This window comes from Neodiprion lecontei, chromosome 5, assembly GCF_021901455.1.
Source record: "Neodiprion lecontei isolate iyNeoLeco1 chromosome 5, iyNeoLeco1.1, whole genome shotgun sequence".
NCBI lineage: Eukaryota > Metazoa > Arthropoda > Insecta > Hymenoptera > Diprionidae > Neodiprion > Neodiprion lecontei.
In genome coordinates this window covers 26,355,262-26,378,836 of record NC_060264.1, presented here as the reverse complement: position 1 = coordinate 26,378,836, position 23,575 = coordinate 26,355,262, and the positions used below count along the sequence as shown (strand labels likewise).

Genomic DNA, 23,575 nt, shown 5'->3' with positions numbered 1-23,575 from the left:
TCAACTGACAAGTATGGTGTTCTGATTTAATTATTGATTTCGAGTCTGTGTTTAATTTGAACATTTTGATTTTAATACAGGTCTACCTGTCAAGGAAGAAAGCGAGGAAGATCCTAGTAATAGTAGAACGATTGAACCTACGACGTTTGTAAATGTATCCCTGGCTTGCGACGAAGCGGGTCCGTCCGGCTTGCAGCAGCAAAAAATCGTGGAAATGCCAGAAATGGCTATGCCCCAGACAACCGACGGTGATCCCAAGTCTGGGTGAGTTTTCCTATTTTTTCTTCACTGCCCTTGCCATTGAGAGCCAAAGGTGTTTCGTTGTGAAATCCACAAACATGCGCAAACACTCACTCTTCTAAGTAATGAGGTTGTTTATTTTTCTGAATGGGATTCTGATGGGATATGTATTGGAAACTTTTTTTTAATCATCTTTTCAAACCGAATAGGTTTTTCTTTTGTACTTTCCATGGTTCGTGTTAATGTAAAATTGCGATCAAACAACCTAGATGGGTACTCTGGAGAGTTAGTCACCTTTTAATTGTTAAGGTGCACAGGGCACGAAATGAATTGTGTCCACCTACACACCTCACAACCATCTTTGGCTCAGGCCTTTAGCAATTTGTTCAGTTGGAAAATACTCAGTTGAGAAAAAAAAAAAAGATTATGATTATAGCAATGCTTTGTACTTTTTTTTTTTATGTGTCGAGTCTGAATTGTGTGCTACAAAATTAATATTCAGGCAATTAATAAATTGGAACTACAAATTGCTAGATGCTTTTTATTATAACATATATGATGTATGCGTAGTATAAGAGCATGTTTTTGTATGCTTATATGAAAGGAAATCCGTTGCTATACAGCATAAATAATGTAAACCACAGATTGTTGGTCAAAATTTATTTTTGATCGGGTATGAGAATATTTCAAATTTATGTAAGTTGATGCTGTATATGTGAATATGCATATTCTTTCATAAGGGTATACTCAGTTCCCTTTTTGTTATTTTTCTTTCGATGTTGAAATTCTTGTTTCATGGACAGAGAAATTTCATGTCTAATCCATAGAGAATTTCGATTCTGCCAGCATTGTATCCAATTGTAAATGCTCTCTACTTGATTGTTCTTAAAATTTTTGTCTGTCCACAAAACAATCTTATATACGTGTTGTCGATATAACATTACCACGCTTATGTAAGGCACTCAATGCCGCACGTGACCAAATTTGGTCGAGACACTGTTTTCTAAATGATGAGCTTTGCCGTGAAAATTAATATAGATGCGATACAGTCGTACCTCGATAGCATTGCGAAGAATATCCCACATGTAGGTGTTGCGATTTAGATCAACGAAATTTGATTTATTTTTTGCATACACAATTGATAAATATTCCCTATTTTTATGGAGTTCTCGTGTGTCTCTCCTGGTATATCGTGTGTGTTGGAAGTGTGTTGAAAATTTTCAAAGAAGAACGATAGCTGAATTTTCTCTGAAAATCTGAGACAGCTCATACTGAAAATTGAAGAAAGAAGAAGGTATTCAAGATATCTACACAACATTGATAATTGTGTCATCAGCAATTACCAAAAATTTTTGACGGATCTTGGATGCAGACAGACGTATCATGTCAACATTTAGAAAAAGGCGAGTATGTTTTTTATTCATTTTAGAAGTCCTGTGCCTTTCCTTTTCATCAATGGTTGCTACATTTCACATATTATGTTACTTATATCTCGATCTTGTACAGTCTGAGGGTTATGAAAATCATGTTTATTATGTTTAAATAATATAGCTTGTGCCATGTCGTGTGTATGTGCATTGTTGCTGCATAATTGCGCAACTTCTTTACGCTATCATCATACACCTACTGTTTTTACACAATGGAAAATGCGATAATCCGTGACATTTTGTGAATCTTGATCGAGCTCACACTATTAACCATTAGATACTATAACATTTCGTGACATATTTTTAAAAACTCTTGGAAACGTGCATAAATAATGAAGTGATTGGTGTGGTTGCAAAAATCATATTCGGGAGTTGAGTGATGAAATATGCACGAAGAATTCATCCTTTGATTTGGTGTACCGTATAAGAAGAAGATGTTAGACGTGCTTCAGTTACTGCAGAGATGTGCTGATAGTATTCGAAGGTGAGAAAAACATGATAACTTGAATTATCAATTTATAGTATTCTTATATTTATATTTTCTTGATCTTGACTAAGGTTTCATTTTTACTGGTGGTACCATCGATATGCATCCTATTCCTGCAATTTACCTCCTATTCCTGCAATTGACTAATTGTTAAATTGTAACTAAGTTTTTTCCTTCCGTAAAACGTCACGTGTGTTGTTGCTAAATTGAAGAAATAAGAAGAAATGAATTTTCAACGTAGTGCTTACGTGTATCAGAGAGAATTTAGTTTTCGATGGCCAAGCATCAATACGTATTTGATTGAGGTGAATGTGGTGATGCTAAATTGACACTGCTGTGTTCACGACAGGTACTAGACAGGCGTTTGTAGTTAATGCTTGGTAGTGATTTCCAATGTCTGATAAAACAGGGTAAAATGTGGAAGATAAGAATTTGCGATGGAAGGCAATGAAAGTTTGAATACGGAGATGAATATTGAAATGTTCAAGCTGTTAAATTTATAATGGCGCTGGATACTCGAGAGTCTCTCTGAGCCGAGCCATTGAGATAGTGTACGGCAACGCAATGCACTCGCACAACCACATAACACATCACACAAGCATCTCACTCGCCTGCTCGTGTTGATGTCAGAATTAGCAGCAGTATCGCGGCCATTGTTCTTGAGTTTATCCTTTCAGGGAAGACGAGGTATTCGGGGGTTTGTCAGGGATGCTGCGACAAATACTATCACCCTCATCCCCCGAGTGCGGTGAAGCAGCCATCGCATCGATATCGATTAATGACCAGCTATGTTATCGTGGTAATTACACTGCTCTTGCCGTTGTACCCACTACGTTAGACACGGTACGCAGTGACTATCCACAGTCGTCGACTTTTGAACGTAATCATATGTTGTCCTCGTCTTTGCCAGCTACTTCGTACGCTTGCCCCACATGTGGGAAGGAATTTATTACCCGTTTCAAATTAAATTATCATACGAGGACTCACATGGAGCGTAAATTTGGATGCATCGTGTGTGGAAAGACCTTTACGACTCAGCATCATTTAAAAATGCACGAGGCAATGCATTCGGACGTAAAACCGTTTACTTGTCAATTATGTCCTGCCACGTTTCGATATCAAAAACTTTTAGATCGTCATACTAAAATGCATGATACGGATACTGCTAGACCTTACTCGTGCTCTCTTTGTCTAATGCGTTTCGACACAAGGAACAATTACAACCACCACGCTAAATCTCACAAATCAATGTCGCGAACCGACACTATGGATAGTGTAAGACTAGGGGATATGAACTTGGCTGAGGTCTCTTCTATTGCTACCTCCACAAATGCGTTATCCTCGGCAGCTTCGTTCCCTTGTGAAGTGTGTTCCCAGGAATTCCCATCTCTTGATTCCTTGACTACGCACAAGCTGGTACATCGCTCACGTCCATTAATTTGTGATGTTTGTGGCAAGGGATTCACCCATCGCAAGTATTACGTTGTTCATCAACGTATACATACCGGTGAAAGACCCTACCTGTGTGCAATGTGTGGTAAATCATTTACTCAGGCTTCGACACTTACCGTTCATAGACGGTATCACACTGGCGAGCGACCCTACACTTGTACACAGTGTGGTAAAGGATTCGTTACCCGTACAATTATGCTCAATCATATGAAAAAACACTAGGCAGTCTCAACAGATTTTTCCGTATTAGATTTATTAGATTAAATTTGTAAATTTGTCTCATATTTTACGTATTTTGCTGAACCTAACTGTAATACATACTTGAGACAATCGGATACTAATTGGTTCATTTTTGCATATCTGTTGTTAGTATCACATTGAATAATTATTCAGAAATTAGTACAGTTTACTCATAGTTCATATATGGGTTGAAATATTTTTGTTGCTTTGAACTGTAATTCTCATATTTGCATTATGAATTTTCACATTTCATTTAGTAATTTACCTATTGATTAATTTTACATAAAATTTATAAATTTTAGTGAAGCAATACTATTCCACAATTATAGTTTGAACTTATCACATTTCACTGATCAATATTTGTTGTTATTTACTTCTTGTAGGTTGAATAATAAACATTACTACATTCAGAAGTATTTCATTAATATAACCATATATTACATTAATCTATCCGTGTATGAACTCCTGTATTTATTGTTTCACATTTAGGTTGATGTTAAGCATTTCACCGAACTTGTGGTTTCTACAAGGCAAAGCTGAAACAAATAAACGAAGACTAATCAATGGTCACTGCTTGTATAGATTAGCCCTTGTTGCATTAAAAATCTAATCGAATAGCATAGTGTAGCGTCTGATGACTATTGCATCCAGTGACCTCCAGTTCACAATGGTATAACAAGTATGGTAAGTTAACTTTGGTGTGTGCGACGAAATAATGACGATGAAGATCCATAATTTTTACTGGGTCTCTCTTGGAACCATCATTGTTATCAATATAGAATTTCAAGGGACTGTGTAATTCAAGTTTTTGGTGTGACTGATCGCAAGACAAATCAGGCAATGGGCCCTGTTCTGGAATTAACCTACACAAAAATGGTCTGTCTTGTAATCGCATCAAGATTTTCAGTACCTAGTGATCATACTGTAAATGGGCACGACACAGAGGTGGAGGACAATTGAAGCATGAGTGGATTTCAATCCTTGGTCACACACAGTTTGGTGCGATGAAGGAATTAAGCTTAAATTCAAAGGGTTGTATCGTGAGCAGAATGTATTATTTGGCTCATCTGATTCTACATGCAAGGTGTGTCGGAAAATAATTTAATGTTCATTATTTTGTTTTCTTTTACATCGAAAATTAATGAATATTTATTTGTGTCTGAAGCTGGAAGTGGATAAATGAAATGACTTCTCATACCTTAACTAAACGAATTTTTGATTTGAAATAGTGTGAATAAGAATCATGTATACGTGTTTGCTGTTTAATTTTGAGCACATAAGTACGACTGCCTATTTTCATGTTTTCGTATATCATTCTACAGGGACTCTCCATAACTTCCTGTGCTGGAGGGTCTATAATGCCCAGTTTCCTAGCTTTGCTATAAATTATAACGTTGAAGAGCATCGACATGAGTTAATTGAGAATGCTTCTCGCATTGCGATTCCCATTACCCGCGTCATGGCTGTTTAGTAATGAAATACATCTACACGTATTAATGCGTGTGACCAAAAGCCAATTGTAATGACAAGTCTGCATGCAAGAAGTTATGGGAAGTCCACTGTCGTACTACCACTATTACTACTACTAATAATGATGATAACATATATAAAGTTGAACATACCTAAGAAACGAATTCTTTCTACATGGATGGTGACATTCTGTGAATGTGCAGAACATTAATGTCATTGAGTTGACGACAATCTGATTTCCATTGTAGCAGGTGCTATTGCCACGCGTCTATAGTCTAGATATTATTTTTATACTCTCACCACAGTATTAAGCTGAATAGTTGAATTTCCAGGTAAGCTGGCCGAGTCTCACATCATTCATGCCCTGTGTCTCTTATTTGCAGATATTTTGTTACAAAGAGCAGCTTGCCTGGTAGCGTGGTGATGTCGCAGGACTGTAGCGGTACCGAAATTACCGGGGATCATGAAATATCCTTGCACGATCGTTTGAATGTGGAGAACACCGTAAGGCTATATCTGTGCACGTTGTGCGGGGAAAGTTTCGCCTCGACACAAGCGCTTAGCATGCATCTCGAGGTGCACGATGAAAAATATCCTTATGCTTGTGACGAGTGCGGACGAAGTTTTAAGACCACTTCTGTACTGAGGAAACATCAGCTGATCCACAATGGCGAGAAAACAAACGTTTGCGAAACATGTGGATATTCGAGTCTTCATCGTTCTAATCTTATTAATCATCAACGACGACATCACTTTGACTACAAGTATCGTTGTGACGTGTGTGGCATGGGGTTTTACACGAAGAGTAATTATCAGGAACATCAAACTATACATAGCAGAGAAAAACCGTTCCAATGTCAGATATGTCAAGCTTCGTTCAGGTATCGACAAGGGCTGAGGCTTCACGCTAAGCTTCACCAGCCTGACTATGTTCCTCCTCAGAAAAAACATCACTGCGAGCTATGCAATAAACGATTCTCTCGCAAACAGGTCCTCCTTGTTCATATGAAGACTCACAGCACCGGTGCAGTACAGAGCGAGTTTGTATGCCATATATGCGGTAAGGCTGTATCGAGTAAAACATACCTTACTGTGCATGTAAGAAAACATACGGGGGAAAAGCCCCATGTATGCGATTTGTGCAACAAGGGTTTTATATCACAAAATTATTTGAGCGTCCATAGGCGAACTCACACCGGCGAGCGCCCTCACGAGTGTACCCATTGCGGTAAACGGTTTACGCAAAGAACAACCCTTGTTGTCCACCTTAGGGGTCACACAGGGGATCGTCCCTATCCTTGCAATATCTGCCAAAAGTCGTTTGCCTCAAAGACAATGCTCAATTCCCATCTTAAAACTCATGCTAAACAGAATGCACGTGCCCAGCAAGAGCAGCAGAGAACCGATTCATCCGACAATATTATGATGCACAATTGAACAGGATTGTCATATTTATACGTCTGCATCGACTCGTAAGATATAGCTATACTAATTCGGTGTAGGATATTTTAGTTTTCAGTAACAATCGAGCTTTGTTTTAATCATTTTTTTTTTTAGTTTTAACATTTATTGCGTGCCCCTCATAGATGCATCGTTATCAACTTAGTTCACGTATATTATCAATTTTTTACTTGACTTTTTTTTATTAGCGTCAAATATTCTTGGTCTGAAGAAAGTGGATACTGAATATTCTATATGGGACCAATGTGAAATATACTTTTGTTATGTCTATTGCTCGAGTAGTTCCGTACTGGAAGTAATGCGTTAACTTTAACTACAGATTATCTCTACAAGTGTTCCTTATCACTTATAAATTCAGTCCATGCTTATAACTGCAGTACTGTCAGTCGATACTCACTGCTATGAGAGAAGAAAAGATATATGCAATTATTGTAGCTCCGATTAACTTTTTCTCTACTCTGACGTTTTTTTTTATTCAGCTTTCATTACACCCTTGCCAGAGGAGCGATCATGGAAACCATATGTCCGGCTTATATTCTTTCCATTATATCATAGTGAGAGCGAGGGGGATGCACGGGTGCTGGATTATAATTGAATACAATTGGAACTTTCGGATTGGTGTGACTTTAACTGGTGATGTTTGGTCTACTATTCTCTCTCAGTAAGTCTACTCCTATCTCAATAGGTGCTAGAACAATAATTTTATATTTGGCACGTTAATGCCACTCTATGTGTTGCTCTCATATATATATACCCATTAGAGTTTGGATATAGCATTTAATTAACATTTTTTACATACATCTTTTTTTTAGACGCGGGGGGGCTCTTAAATTGAATTGGGCAATGCCATCTTCGCTAATAATTTTTTTTCGTATCTGTAACTCTACAATTATGAGACATCAAATTATGTAATTAAAGATGAAAAAAAATTAATTGAGTGGGTGATCGGTGACGTAAAGTGTTGATATATCGTTGCTATTGGGTTATTGTAAGCCTGGACATTAAATTGTACTGTAAATGGCAGGTATTTACTACAGTAATTTTTATTCGCAATTAGCAAGCTCGTTATGTGATTGTATGGTATCTGAAATACAATTTTCTGATACGATGTAGGTTTTGTGTTCAACGAAAAATTTTCGATATTTCAAATCACGTGGAAATGGTACTGAATTTTAAAAGCAAAAACTTGCGACTCACTCTGATTTAAGTACTGTCCAAAGTAGCAGCTTTCCTTTTCCTATATGTTCTCAGATATTCTCATTTTGTTTGATATAGCAATTTATTGTCTTGTTGACTCATGTTAGAAATCATTTCTTCGTAAGTTCTACGTATACTCAAATATATATTTCGTTTCATTAAGATGATTGATTATTTTTCACTGTTTTTTAGATTATGTTATACTCATAGCTTAATCAGCTAAAAATAAATTTAAGTGCATATTTTGATCACTACGATAGAAAACTCTGCGAATATCATTAACCATGACACATGGGATCGTTGACAAATGATCAATTTCTGTTGCCTCAGCAATACTATTAGTTGCTGAAACTAATTTTCCCTTCAATTATTGGCTCGCCGTAAAAAGTAACTGCATCTTTTTTTTTAACTTCATATCAAAGCAAAGGATATGCTTACAAGAGTTTCCACACTAAAATGTGTCTTAAGTACAATATTAGGCATGTTCGATTATGGTTTTCGATCTAGCTCTGGGCAGCTTCGGAGTGCCCTCGAGTTTAGACCAATCACAATCGTTGCATGTTAAGAAAGTGCCTCATGATAATCCTTTGTCAATAAGCTCAAAAGGCATAATCGAACTAGCCTGTTTGTTAATAGTATGTATCAAATATCATATGAATATGTATTGGCATTGGTCAAATAAAACATAGTGATTTTACTTGTAAAATATTATTAATGTATTTCTTAAACGTTATTTACCTTGCCATAATTTATAGCTATCGACAAAATTGACAAATTTTGTATTTATTTAGACATGTAGATAATATTTACTGAAGTAGGTCACACGAAGCAAAATTAAATATTTTTTCTTGAGATGTAGACTTAGTTAGTTAATTGTCAGAACACGTATCTTCTAAAATTTATCTTACTTTCAATCAACAAATTTCAATTAAATCCTACTTGCCTTACCATCCGCCACCCATTGTTGCTTATCACTTTGAATGGTCTGCCTCAAGGTATATTTCCTGCACATATAATAGATGCAGTTTACAAATGATAACCATTTTTAACAGATGTGTAATATTAGAAAGTCAGCCAGGAAGTAGGGAAGCCATTGATGGCAAATAACCAAAAATAATAATTGCGGTTGCAGTCAAGAATCTATACATACATTTTGCGTTTCCTGTTTATCGATATTGCACAATATTATTCATATTTGATTTTGTTTCCTGTTACTGATTCAGAAGGAAACTTATACGAGGGTTTCACATTGAGAGCTCGTTTGTCATTCTCTACAGTGTAGTTGAATATTTTATATTTACAGATACGGCACTGATGTGAAGCTCCCCTTTGTCGGCAAAGAAAATGAATCTGCTTCTTGCATCAGACTTTGCCTCGAAGAGAGTAATGTAGGACCAACCAGGGATTCGTCTGTGCGGCAATCTCAACCCTTGCGCGTTCAGGACCTCTTGTTTACCCCTCTTGTAAAAGAAGAAGTCACCGTTAGTGGAAGTCAAGTATTGTCAATCAACGCCCTCATTGGTCATATACAAGTAACGAAGAGGTGCGATATTTGCAATAAAATTTTCATTAACGAGCAATACTTGGCACAACACAAATTAGTGCATGCAAACGGCGGTCGTGGCAGCCTTCTTGATTTGTACCAGTGCAAAGAGTGCAAAAAAATATTCAAAACTAAGAAGGACTGCAATATTCATCTCAGCAAAACACACTCCTCTAAACACCTCTGCAATCGTTGCCCCAAGATGTTTCGAACAGCGGCTGGCCGTGAAGTGCACCTAAATTCGGAACACAAGAAACCTAAGTCTAAGCCTGTGCGCAAGTGCACGGAATGTAATTTCACTTCTTCTGAGTTGGCCAAGTTTCGAGCGCATCGGAAGGTACACTGTGAGAATCGGGATTTTTATTGCGAGTACTGTGACTTCAAAACGAAGAACAACAAGAGTCTGCGCACACATGTACGGCTACACACAAATGAATATAGTCTCCGGTGTGACATTTGTTCGAAGGGTTTTCTGTCTCAGAAGGTACTAGATAGACACAGAATAACGCACACTGGTGAACGCCCGTTTACTTGCCAAGTTTGTAACTCTACATATGCCGACAGAAGAAGCTTGCAGCTTCATTCTACGTCCCATGACCCTCAGGGACGTGAAAAAAAATATCATTGTGAAGTCTGTGGTTACTCAAGTTTTTGGAAGGGAGCCGTTAGAGTTCACATGAAAGTTCACACTGGGGTAAAGGTCATATGCCATATCTGCGGCCAAGCTGTTAGCAGCAATCACTATCTCAGTATTCATATGAGAATTCATACTGGGGAAAAGCCATACGAGTGTGATATATGCCACAAAGGCTTCAGGCAGCTGAAAAATTTACTCGTCCATTGTCGTACTCATACAGGTGAAAAACCATATGAATGCAAATACTGTCGAAAATCGTTTTCTCAAAAGACTTCGCTGAAGAACCATAAATGTAAGCCTCTAGTTTAGATTTCATTTTCTGATTCACAATCAAATTTACACCAGAACCAAGGATTGACGTGTATGAACATATCTTCATTTTTCTAATCAATTTGATTACAATTATATTTTATGTGGATTAACTCATGGTAGATGTATCTTCAAATATACAATTGTATCAAGAAAGAGTCAAATAAATTGAGTAAAATTGAACAGACAGCAAGATTGCTGTATCGGTGCAACCTGATAAGTTTTATAATGACAGTGGTCCATTTGTTTATTTATTTATTTTTTTCATCATATTTTTTCTAGCAGATCCCATGCTTGCAAAACCACATGTGTATACTTTTTTACTAAAAGATGAAAATAAAAAAAAAAAAGAGGACAAATCGAGAAAACTTTGAAATTGTTGTAGAACTGTGTTATGCTCTTGCAGCAATAATAATGATTGACAGTTGTGCACTTTTCTGTAGTTTTTCTTCGATGTGTTCAATCCCAAAGCATACGAATTACTTGCCAGTAACGAGGCTATTTCGAATTGATTTATGATGCGCAGCAGAAAACAATCCCACCTGCCAATAATTATATCGATGCAATACACGCATCTAATTATGTGTCATCCACCAAAGACCATAATATCACAATTTTCGGAATTATAAAACTAATAGTTCGTCCAGCTGCAAAGCGTGCACAGGCATTTATGTTTAAACATTTATGAAATGTTGACATGAAAATAATTACATATTTTGCATATGCAATTTAGGTGGCATGTCTGAAGCAATTGTGCAATTTCGGAGAAGCTGATAGTGCATACTACTTCTATGCATAACTATCGAGAGAAGAAACACATCTATGAGATTCATATACTTGAAGTGCATATCTAGATACATTTCAGTCATAATGACAGCTACTACCTTGTTAAATAGTCGATGTTGAGCGAGGCCTCCCTCTGAAAAACGATTTGTAAAAGATGGAGTTCAATTGCACACCCAAAGTGCTAATACATGTTCAAACCATATGATCCAACTTTACCACAGACACCGAATTATCACAAGCAAATTAGGAGAAAAAACTGAGAGATTCTCATTAACTTGGTATTAGTTTGCTCGTGAGTAATTCAATAAGGACACTTGATTTACAAAAACCAAACATCACACAGATTTGATTCTCACGACTTGCCTTATCCAACTATAAATTACCATCATTTTATGAATCAACTTCTGTCATGGTAAAGGAAATGTTATGGTATATGTACATAAATTATAATAGAAAGGACATTTATTCTGTGCAAACAGTAATGCGATTCTAATACTGTCGTCAACATGCATCCATCTGAATATTTTTTTTTTTTTTCTTACAGAACAATGGATCTGCAGATAACCAAGCTAACAGACTTTCCAGTAGTCAGAAGTATGAGATTAGTAAAAAAGAGCTTTATCTAACTACAACTGTACTACTTCTTGTACTTCAATCATCAAAAGTGTCTCCCAGATCCCAAAGTTAAGAGACGCTTTCTCACTTGAAATTACTAGATTATCAAAAACGAAAACTTTGTCCAGCTACCACTTGACAGACTATACCCAGGCCGGCAAATATTTTTCTCAAAGAATGAGAACGGAAGGTCCTCTGTCGATGAAAGGTCGGCAAAAATGAAAACTTTATCTAACAACTCTGTTATTACTAGTATACAGGGAAGCGGATCTATCTCATAAAGGTTGAAGGTCAAAAATCCTTTTTCACTTATGTGTACAAAATTGGCGAAGAGAAATACATCTAGTTACAAGTTAGTTGACATTGACCAGGAAATCACATCTAATTCCCAGAAAACAAAGGTGAAGGTTAAAGATCCCCTGGCGATTGAAGATATAAAATTGACAAAACGAAAAACTCTATTCAGCAATGTTACAGCATCTGTCAAGAATACCAAACGTATTTCACAGAGGATTAAGGCGAAAAACCTCCTGAAAATCAAAGATACGACATCGACAAGAAAGACAATTTTATCTGATAAAAACGCATCTTCAGTTTGAGAACCAAAATATATATCGCAGAAGATAAATGTTCCGACGATTAAAAGTACGAGATTTTCAATCACGAAATTCTCATCCTGCAGCAACATCGTTGTTAATGCCATCAAAACCGAACCTGATTGGCCAACAATAAACTGTTTGGAAATTGAAGATACAAGATTGATAAATACAAAACCTCGGTCCAGCAACATTACAACCTGTACACAGGAAATAGATCTTATTCCACTGAAAGTAGATCATTCGAATATAAGATTTAAAAAAAGGTAAACTTCAATCAGCAATGAGGTTACTATTGCGCAAAAAAGTGGATCGGTTTCTCAGGCAGTAAACCCTGCAGGGATTGAAGATGTAACATTGGTTAAAACAGAAACATTTAGTAAGGATGCAATTACTCCAGCCAAAGAAAGTAGGCGTATTTTGCATTTTACCAGTCATGCGGTAAAAATGCCAACACGCTCTTGTTTGAAAAGGTTGAAGGAAACTATTCTTACGAAAAGACAGGCTCATAATATATCTAAGACTAATCTGACCATCTCAGAGCGTGTAATTTGCCAAATATGTCACAAAGTTTTTAAGAGGAAACAATACTTGAAGAAACATATGCTGCTGCATGAGCCACATTTGAAAATAAAAGAAATTGAATTGGGGGCAGGTAAAATTTCATCTATCTACGGCACTACTGCTTGTACCCCAGAAGTCACACTAATCTCGCATGGTGATGATCTTAAGTGACATTTCGCACAGGGCTCATGTAGGAGTACACGAAAGAAAAAGTATGTTGAATATAAACAGAAGTCTGACCCGATTTTATCAGAGCCGTTAAACTACCAGGCATCTCCAAGAATACCGTTGAAAGCAGACACGCTACATGAAAGGAGAGACAATCCGGAAATTGAAGATATGAGATTGGATGAGAACGAAACTTCGTCCAGCACTCATGCTCCTGATTATTCTCGGGAATACGAAATTCCTTTGTATGGTGATATCTCAGAACTTGTCAAATGTGACAAGTGTGAGAAAATATTTAAAAAGAAAAGTTATTTGAGGGCACATCTATTGAAAATCCATGAGAAAAAAGATCGTCGGAAAGTTGCAAACGCAAAATTGGCAGAAAATGACACTTTGTTAAGTAATGTTATTACCTGTGCTCAGGATATCAAGTGCGTTTCACGACAAAAGAATCATTCAACGAGTGAAGATACAACAAGCTTGACAGAAATGCCACCTTCATGTAACAAGAACAATCTTGCATGTGGTCCAAAATCCTTATGTATTCCGCAGAAGGTAAACAATGCGAAAGTTGAAGTTACAGCAATAGAGGAAACTATATCAAGCAACAAACTCACTGCTTGTGCAGACAAACCGCAACCTTCTTCACGTAGTCTTGATTTAGATAAACTATCAAGCTTGGATAAGAACAACTATGTGATCAGTATATTGCCAAAAAGTCAGGCTGAAAATCGATCAAAGACTGATTCGAATGTCTCTTATTGTCTAAGCTGCCCCATGTGTTGCAAAACATTTAAGAAGTCTAAGCACTTGAAGTTGCATGTGAAGTTGCATAGTGCAATACACATTTGTCACATGTGTGGGCATAAGTCAAAGTCACTGTACTATTTAAAAGTGCATCTCAGAAGACATAATAAGGAGTTCACGGAGATCTGTAAAATATATAACAAGGGATTTTATGGTAAGTCGCCACTTAGGCTCTACATGACTACTCATGCGGACAGAAGGTCTTGTGTTTGCAAAGTTTGTAACAAATCATTTCACAATCAATTATACCTCAATAGTCACATAAGGACACAACATTCGTCAGAAAGGAGGCGGAAGTTCACCTCCGAAATTTGCAATTTTCAAACATTTTACAAACACAGTTATAAACAACACTTGTCATCTCACACTGGAGCGGCTCATATACAGTGCAAGGTGTGTGGGAAGCTTATCCGTGAACATTATATGAAAATTCACATACGTATACACACTAACGAAAAACCAGAAGTCTGCAAATATTGCAGCAAAGCTTTCCGCTCTCGACCATATTTGGTGCAGCACCAAAAAACTCACACTTACGGACGATTCGAGTGTGCAGATTGCAACAAGAACTTTAATCTGGGACGAAAGCTTTCAACTCATCTCAAACTCGTGCACAAGGCTGGGAAATAATCATGATATGCATGGAATATGTAAGAATGCATTTAGTAACGTTACTGTAACGATACGTGTTTAGGAAAAATCGTTACTTCGCATCTTCAGGAATGTGTAAAGTTTGGTAAACTATGGTAAATAAAATATATTCATATTTTGCAAAATCAACTTCTTGAAAGTCATTCTAAAATTGTGCAATAATGATTTTTTCCCTGATGTTTCGTTACGTCATCGTTACTAACTTCTGCCTTATTCGAATACGTCATTTAACCCGTCCGCTTACACATTCACGTACATCTACGTACATTAAATTTCCTAGGTAGTTAATATAAAATTGAAACTGAAAGACAGAATCCTATGATTATCTTAAGAGTTGTTCGAGTCAAAAAGTCTCTTGGTAGGTGGCCATTGTGTTTTTTTTATACTCAACAAAAATATAGAAATATCCAACGAAAAAAGAGTAAACACAAATATCAATAACTCATTCCAAATTCATTACATCGTGTTAAGTTTTATTTATTGTATAAATTATCAATCATTCCTTAGAATTTATTTGAATACTAAACGAGTGAGCTAAGCTGATGCGATGCATTTATGTTATATTTATTGGTTTTTCAATTTTATTATTACCTTTTTACTTATTCCTTGCAACAATATTGGGTATTACATTATTGCATTACACGATATTTATTTTTATAGTTTATTTACACGTACAAAGTTGTACTTTGCAAGTCCAGTGAAGGGACCTGACTGATATTCGTACAAATAACTTGTGAAATATTTCCGTCCAGTATATGACTATTATACTTATAAGTAATTACTTACTTATATTTAAGTCCTTTTATATGATCCTATGGTGCGACATTTTCTCAACATTCTGTTGAAAATGTGTACTTGTTTACTCAGGTATATAAAAATAAACACATCTCACTTCATAAATGCGTCATTTGACAATCCAAATCATATGGAAAAAAGTATCGAAAGTTTCAAACACAGGTATAGAGCAGAGGTATAACACTACTGATTAAAGAAATTTGTTAATAGGTCCGAAATTTACGATTTATTAACGTGTGGTACTTTATATCTTTTCATTCCATCATTTTAAATGCAATCTTGTAATCACACATGAGATACTTTACAAGTTGTTGGCCCCATCGATTTTTATCTTTAAAACAATTAGTAAATAAGTCATAACTATCATCATCATCATCATCATCATCATCTTTGGTTTTTTAATAGGTGCATGGTTGATGATATAATAGCCTAATTACCGAAAGTTATGTGGTGAGATGAACAGAATAATATTTTAATGAAATTTTCTAAGCTTTGATACCGATTCAATCGAGTATTTTTTTAGAAATTCTTTTGTTGTTTTAATATTTCCTCACGTTTGGGGACACAAAAATTGACAAACGTTATTATTTACAGGTCTGAATTTAATGATGCCAACGATGTTACCGCTGTTCTTACGAAAGAAGAATCTGAAGAGCTGTTGGTCCAGGATGAGTTTATAGAATTCACTACACAAGCATGCGCCGTTGACAGATATTGCGAGTTAACTACTCATCAAATTATAGACACAGTTACCAAAATACAAACGGAACCACAACCAGAACTACAACCGGAACCAGAATTAGATCTAGATTCAGATCTAGGTTCAGATGTAGATACAAATTTGGAACTAAGACTGGAATCAGAGCTAGAGAATGGGTTTACTATTTTAAAAGAAAATGAGGTCAAGTCAGAAACTGAAACTGAAAGGATAAATACTGGTCGCAAGCGAAGGTTAAAATACTCACAGCGCCGATCAACTTCTTTACCTGCACAACAATCCTTCTGCGAGTGCGATCTATGTGGCAAAAAAATTCGCAACAGTGTTCTATTCACAAAACACAGACAGAATCATGATCGGGAATCATTGGAGAACCGTTGCGAAGAGTGTGATAAGGGTTTTTCCGATGATGAAAAATTGGAAAAGCACAAGGTGAAAGTTCACCAAGAGGATCGACCATTTCCATGTGTATTGTGTGGAAAAGCTTTCAAAACTGAAGAATTTTTGAAGACGCATCTGAAACAGCATAATAAAAGATTCAATTGCGATATATGCGGGATATCAAAAGTATCTGGATATGATTTGCGCCTTCATAAAAAAAAACACAATCAAGAGTATGTCACGTTTTGCGAAATATGTAAGAAAGGGTTTTATACAAATCAGACATTGGAGCGACATTTGCTCACGCATACGGGGGAGAAACCGTTTGCATGCAAAATATGTAACACTCCATATGCAAGCGCAGCCTATTTAAATATGCACATGAAGTCGCATGGAAAGCGGGAGAAGCACAAATGCACAGTATGTAACTTTGAGAGCTTTTGGAAGGCTGCTCTTAAGGTTCACTCTAAAATACACACAGGTGAAAATCAAATAACGTGTAAGATTTGCGGAAAGTCTGTATCAAGTAAAACTTATCTACAAGTTCACATGCGGATACACTCGGGGGAAAAACCTCATATTTGCGAAGTTTGTGGTAAGGCATTCAGCGTAAGAAAGTATCTCATCGTTCATCTGCGAACCCACACTGGCGAACGACCCTATGAATGCAAAATTTGCCAGAAGAGATTCACGCAACAAGGATCAATGAATTCTCACTTCAAGTCACACATCGAGGGAAACAAATAATCGTCATTTTTACTGAGCATATTGTGGGATACCTTTATGTGTCAAGAAATCATCGTCATCTTGTATAACTCGTGAAATTCATGCTCTTACAAATTTGTCTTCAGAGTAGTTAGGAATTTGTGGTTAGCAAAATTACAGTAATGGATTTTTATGTGCAGGGTATCTAAAATTTTCTGCCCACGAACAACATAAAGCATTAAACTCTTCCCTTTTTTTTTACGGAAAGTGGTCTGGGTAAACTTTTCTCCAACGTATTTGAGTACTTGGAATCAACTTCACCGTCTCTGAGGATAAATTTCCTGAAACCCCGTTTTATTTTGTATATTTAAAGTGATGAATCGCTTACCTTGTATCTTCTCAACAAACATAATAATACTTAATTAGACAAAGGTGATTCAAGGATTGAATATGAGTGTATGTATATCTACTGCCCAATTCGAACAAGCAATCGATGGGATACTGTGGATATAATAAATAAACAAATAAATGTACAATTTATATGAAAACTTCCAATTGTTATCTATAAAATGTTGGTGTGTTTTTTAAAAAAATTAAATAGTAGAAAACCGAAAATATTGTATAGTTTTATTCGGTCAAGTTTTTCAAAAATCTAGCTTGTTCGTATGTTTTTGATTATACTTTTAAAATTCCAGGTTTCATTTTTTCGCGGGATTTGGAAGAAATGGAAATGGCGATTCATTCCTTCGAGCTGCAAGGCGAGTACGATCTTCGGGACCTTTTAGATGTGCGATCTGCAACTGTGGATTTAAATCAGGTCCGTCGTTGAAGCAACACGTGTCCAAGGTGCATGGTGCTGCCTTACCACAGAAATTTAAATGCCATCATTGTACCTTTGAGACGGACTGGAGAGGAAACCTGCGCAATCATATGCGCCTTCATGCTAACTATATTCCTAGTGGTAAAAACAAGAAACCATGTGGATTGTGCGATCAGTCTTTTTCAAACACCAAAAATTTACTCAATCACAGAAACGCACACAAACCAACATACTTTTCTCAAGATTCATCTGAACCTCCAATGTATGAATGTGATTTTTGTGGGCTGAAACTTGAAAAAAAAGGACACTTCTCACGGCACAGAAGATTACATGTCAACCGAGTTCGTATGGCATGTCAAGTTTGTCACAAATGGTTCCGGTATAGAGACAAGCTGGATCTCCATGTTAAAGCGATGCACCTTAAAGACCGTCCATTCTCCTGCTTGATTTGTGAAAAATCTTACAAGACCAAATCGATATTGCACAAACACACCAAGATACATGGCCAAAGAGTAGTTTGCTATATATGCGGTTGTGTGGAGGAATCTAAACTTTCTCTGAAACAACATCTCAGTAGGCACGACAAGGAGTACAACATGTTTTGCATGACTTGTAACAAGGGGTTTTATGCAATACAGGCATTGAATAACCACATGAGGCAGGAACATGATGGAGACAAACCATTCAAGTGTCACATTTGTGGAGAGACATTCTTAAGTCGGACTTATCTGAGATTACATAAAAAGTCGCACGAACAACCTGTGAAATATAAATGCTCGTTGTGCAACTTTGAAAGTACATGGAAAAAGTCTTTGAGAACGCATACGAAAATTCATTCCGGTGAGAACCTGATGACATGTGAGGTGTGCGGAAAGTGTCTCTCAACCAAAGCCTCCTTTGAAACTCACATGAGAATTCACACGGGGGAAAAACCACACGTTTGTGAAGTTTGTGGAAAAGCATTCAGTGCGAGGAAGTATTTACACATACACAATCGCACCCACACTGGAGAGAAACCTTACGCATGTGAAAAATGCCCAAAACGTTTTACTCAGAAGGGCTCCATGAAGTTACACATGAAGTCCCAACACGTTTCTACTTAATTCTTCAAAGCTGCGATCTTGTACCGTAGTTCTTACGTGATTCACGAGATTCACTAATGCCAACACGTAAGCCCCATCCGTTCTGTTCGTAATTAATGATTGTTTTACAATTGTTCACCCCAACAACATCAGCAAGGACATCGGTGACCCTGTTGTTTGTGAAATATCATTTTTCAATCAGATGAAATCCGGGCAGACAACGATCACTGTTGTAGTCTGGTATTGGTGATTGTACCCCTTTGCAGTTTTTTTTTTTTTTTTTTATTTTTTGTTCCCATTTACAAGAAATATGGTCACTTGAATTTATATCACTTTTTCTCAAATCATTCCATTGAGCTACATTGTTATTGATATTACTGCATTGTTATTATTTCTGTTTTTGTACGCATGTACATAATGTATGTATGCGTGCTGTTGATTATTTAACTTGGTTAGTTGATTAATTCATTGTACGTTCATTTTCAGGTCAAGAAAATACAAAGAGAATAGCCCCAAGGAGTATGCAGCTACACAACTAGTGCAGTGTGAAATAATTGATGGATCAAAGGCTCCTACTGATCCTTCAATACTTAAGAAAGAATCCTGCAGCTTGGATAAAACCATAGACAATGAAAGTGATAATTTTAGTTCTGAAAAACATGTACCTGAAAATGTTTCATGTCCCGAGTTTGATGTGAGAAATAGTGGAAGATTTTTGGTATTCGTGGATTCAATTCCGGATGAATATGATGGTCCTGAGCCGGTGATCAAAATTCATGATGTCGATCCACTGAAGGCCAAAAAACGTCCTCGTAAAAGAACTGCACCAGTTCGCGAGTGGAAATGTAACAAGTGCGACAGAATATGCACTACCAAAGAATTGTTACGGAAACATCGAGTTGTCCATAGTGAGGAATATAAATATAGCTGCGATTTATGTGACAAAAAATTTAAAAGATCAAATGAATTAAAAGTTCACCGTAACACTCATTCCAATGAGAAACACTTTACTTGTAACATTTGCCAAACCGCGTTTAAAATGAAAGCTCAGTTGACAATCCATAAAAAACGTCATACTGCAGAGTACGAATTTACTTGTGAACATTGTCTCAAGGGTTTCTATACGAAGGGTGATTATAAGTATCACAAGTTTGCTAAGCATGGTGAAAGTACACACGTTTGCTCAACATGTAATAAACCTTTTCGTTCTAAAAGTGCCCTGAAAAAACACTTAAAGGTGCACGAGCCGGATTATATTCCCGAAAAACCCAACCAGTGTGAAATATGTGGCAAGATGTATGCAACACAAAAATCCCTTAAAATTCATGTGGGCAAGCACACTGGAGAGAAAAGTTACTCGTGTGATACGTGCGGTAAGAAGGTTCGTAGTCGGGCCTCACTTCGGGATCATTTGCGATTACACACAGGTCAAAAGCCAGTAATTTGCTGCTACTGCAATAAAGGGTTCACGAAGAGGTCAACAATGACTGTTCACATGAGAACCCACACCGGGGAACGACCGTATAAATGTGACATATGCCAAAAGACATTCACACAAAGGACAAGTTTAGTCATTCACCAACGATACCACTCTGGGGCACGACCCTACCAATGTGCAACCTGTTCGAAAGGATTCGTTTCAGGGGCACAACTAAAACTACATCAAAATTCTTGTTGTTGAACATCAATCTTAGCAATAACCTTGTGTTAATCATGCACAGTTGGTTGACCTTGTACCTGACATATTTGAGGGTGTGTGTCACCTGCAGGTCAAGTCAGATTCCGAGAACAAGGGTGATCCTAGCAAAATAGAATAAACAAATATATGGGACATGCTTGAAGTGTCATCGGTATTTGTCAACATGTCACGTACTAAATACTTATTAGTTTTCAAATCAAAAATTATTTAGTGTTTTTCAAGCCTTGCAAAATAGCATTAATAATACCAGCGTGTAAACTTGGATAGTTTTTCTGGTACAGAAAACTTTGATTAGGTTGTGGAAACAGAGTGATTTGTGTTATTTATATCTGGGTCTAAAGTGATACTTGAGCATGGAATGCCTCATTGGCTCGTTTGATCACAGCATTTATATAAATTATATATATATTATAAACTATATACATATATTACATATAATATATATATATATAAAACAAATGTTGTGGTACGATGTAGTTGAAATATTTTTATACTTTTATATAACACCCATCCCCTTTAATGATAGTTGTCTTATTGTGATACCTTAGGAATAAATAATAATAAATAGTTTTCGAGGCAAATCGTGATGATTTAAATTTGCTGCGACAACTCTCGATATACACGATTATTATGCTTGAAAGCATATTAATACGTACTTATCGCTTGCAATGCAGCCTGCTCATACACTAGTTCTATATTCCATGGCTGTAAACCTCATTACATATTATTCAGTTTTTTTTTTTCCAATTTTTTTCTTTACTTGAAATATATTTTAATTCCACAGAACAAAAGTATCAATAACAATTGAATGAATTTTCATGAACTTTTGACTCCACATGGGTACTATAATTTTTACACGAGTAAATGCGATGTCTGACTTTATCTTACATTTATTTCCAGATTAACCCTGAAAATAGCCAAGTTTGAGACCGCAGATACTACAGAGACGTTGGAAAATCAGTACACCAAGATCACAGAGTCCAGCGATGCCGTTATCGATGTGAAATCTGAGGGAAAAATTTTCGTACGAACTGACGTACTGCAGGGTAACAATAATTACCAAAGTGCAAGTGATGAAACGTATATCACTGATGATCTGGCCTTGACCTACGAAGAATTTCCAAATTCCATGCAGGCCTCCCGACATGGCACAGGTGCAACATTAGAAACTATAGAAATGAACCGCAAGTACGAATTATCAACTGAATGTTCAAACGATATTTGCCATTTGACGAAATCTTACCAGTGCGAGATTTGTAAGAAAACTTTTAGGTCCAAGAATTTATTTGAGGGACATTTAGTGGCTCACAGTGATGCCAGACCATACAAATGTGACATATGCTGCAAATCCTTCAAGAGAACGAACACCCTTGCAGTTCATAGGAGGATTCACACTCATGAACGTAATTTCGTATGCGATGTATGTGGTCGATCTTTCGTTCAAGCATCTCAGCTGGCAACGCATCATAGGAGGCACTTTGAAAAATACACAAAGTTCTGTAAAATATGCAACAAAGGCTTTTTTACTAACGCTGAACTTCACGGGCACATGAATGTTAAACATGAAGCTAATGAACATGTGTGTCAGAGTTGTGGAAAGGCCTTTCCTAACAATCATACTCTAGCACGTCACACCAAGATCCACGAGCCAAATTTTAAGCCTATAAAACACCAGTGTGAATTTTGTGGCAAAACATTCGCCTACAAGAATTCCCTTGTGCTTCACGTGAAATCCCATACTGGTGATAATAAATTTGACTGCCACTTGTGCGGTAAATCAGTTTCTTCTAAAGGTTCGCTTCAAGATCATTTGCGTCTTCATGGAGGAGAGAAGTCGCTGATATGCGATGTATGCGGCAAAGCTTTTCACAAACGAACAACCCTGGTTGTTCATAAGAGAACGCACACTGGAGAAAAACCTTACAGCTGCGATACCTGTGGAAAATCTTTCACGCAGCATTCCACCCTTGTTATTCACAAACGATACCACACTGGACAAAGACCTTATCAGTGTAATTTTTGCACAAGGTCATTTGTGTCGAGGGCTCTATTGAATGCCCATAATAAAGTTCATCTTGTAAGCATAACGATAGTGCGACCCACTTAGCAATAAATATTCGTACGATGTCAATAATTATTTAAATATTGTTTGGCAGCTTGATGAGAGAATAAACATTTGAGTGCAAAACATCACTTATTGCAAATGTTTGATTTTATGCGATATTGCATATCTTATTGATTTCTCTACAGAGTATCAATCCAAACAAGCAATGAACTTGCCACGTTTTGTATAGATACACCTTTAATATTGTAATGAAAAAAGCATTTGTTGTAGTGTGTAAATAGGCGATGAGGAGTACTGAAATTCTCGTTGTTCTGATTCTGTATGATGAATAAAGTACTGTGAAAATGTAAAATGTATTATTAAAATTAAAATGCTGCGTTCTACATATCGTGGATGCAGAAAGCTAACTCTACAAAGTAATTTTAGGTATTTTTAGTGAAATCAGTTCCCTCGCGACTAGCATGTGACAGTTACAGCTTGAACAAATCTGAAATATAAGAAAATTAGGTAATAATTAACATTAAATTAGTTGGAAAGCTTGTAAAACTTATGTGTGTGACTATCATTATACTCATGCAGTAACGAGGGAATTTGTAGAAAAAAAATATTGAAGAATTGGTAGAATTGTTTCATTTATATGTTTAGAAAATTATCAACTGG

General features: G+C 36.6%; 1 protein-coding gene across 9 annotated transcripts in view; it reads left to right on the top strand.

Annotated features, from left to right (window-relative positions):
• The window catches only part of LOC107217903 (endothelial zinc finger protein induced by tumor necrosis factor alpha), a 31,868-nt gene that overhangs the window by 1,922 nt on the left and 6,371 nt on the right, over positions 1-23,575 (top strand). For 4 of the 9 annotated variants that reach the window (XM_046741402.1, XM_046741397.1, XM_046741396.1 and 1 more), the window contains exon 4: positions 81-264. In XM_046741402.1, coding sequence (XP_046597358.1) covers positions 81-264 — 184 coding nt within the window. Of the gene's footprint in view, positions 1-80; positions 265-9,277; positions 9,518-16,039; positions 17,789-17,944; positions 19,239-19,637; positions 21,566-21,750; positions 22,039-23,575 lie in introns of those variants that run through there. The other 5 variants (XR_006904650.1, XR_006904651.1, XM_046741398.1 and 2 more) reach the window with 5 other exon arrangements.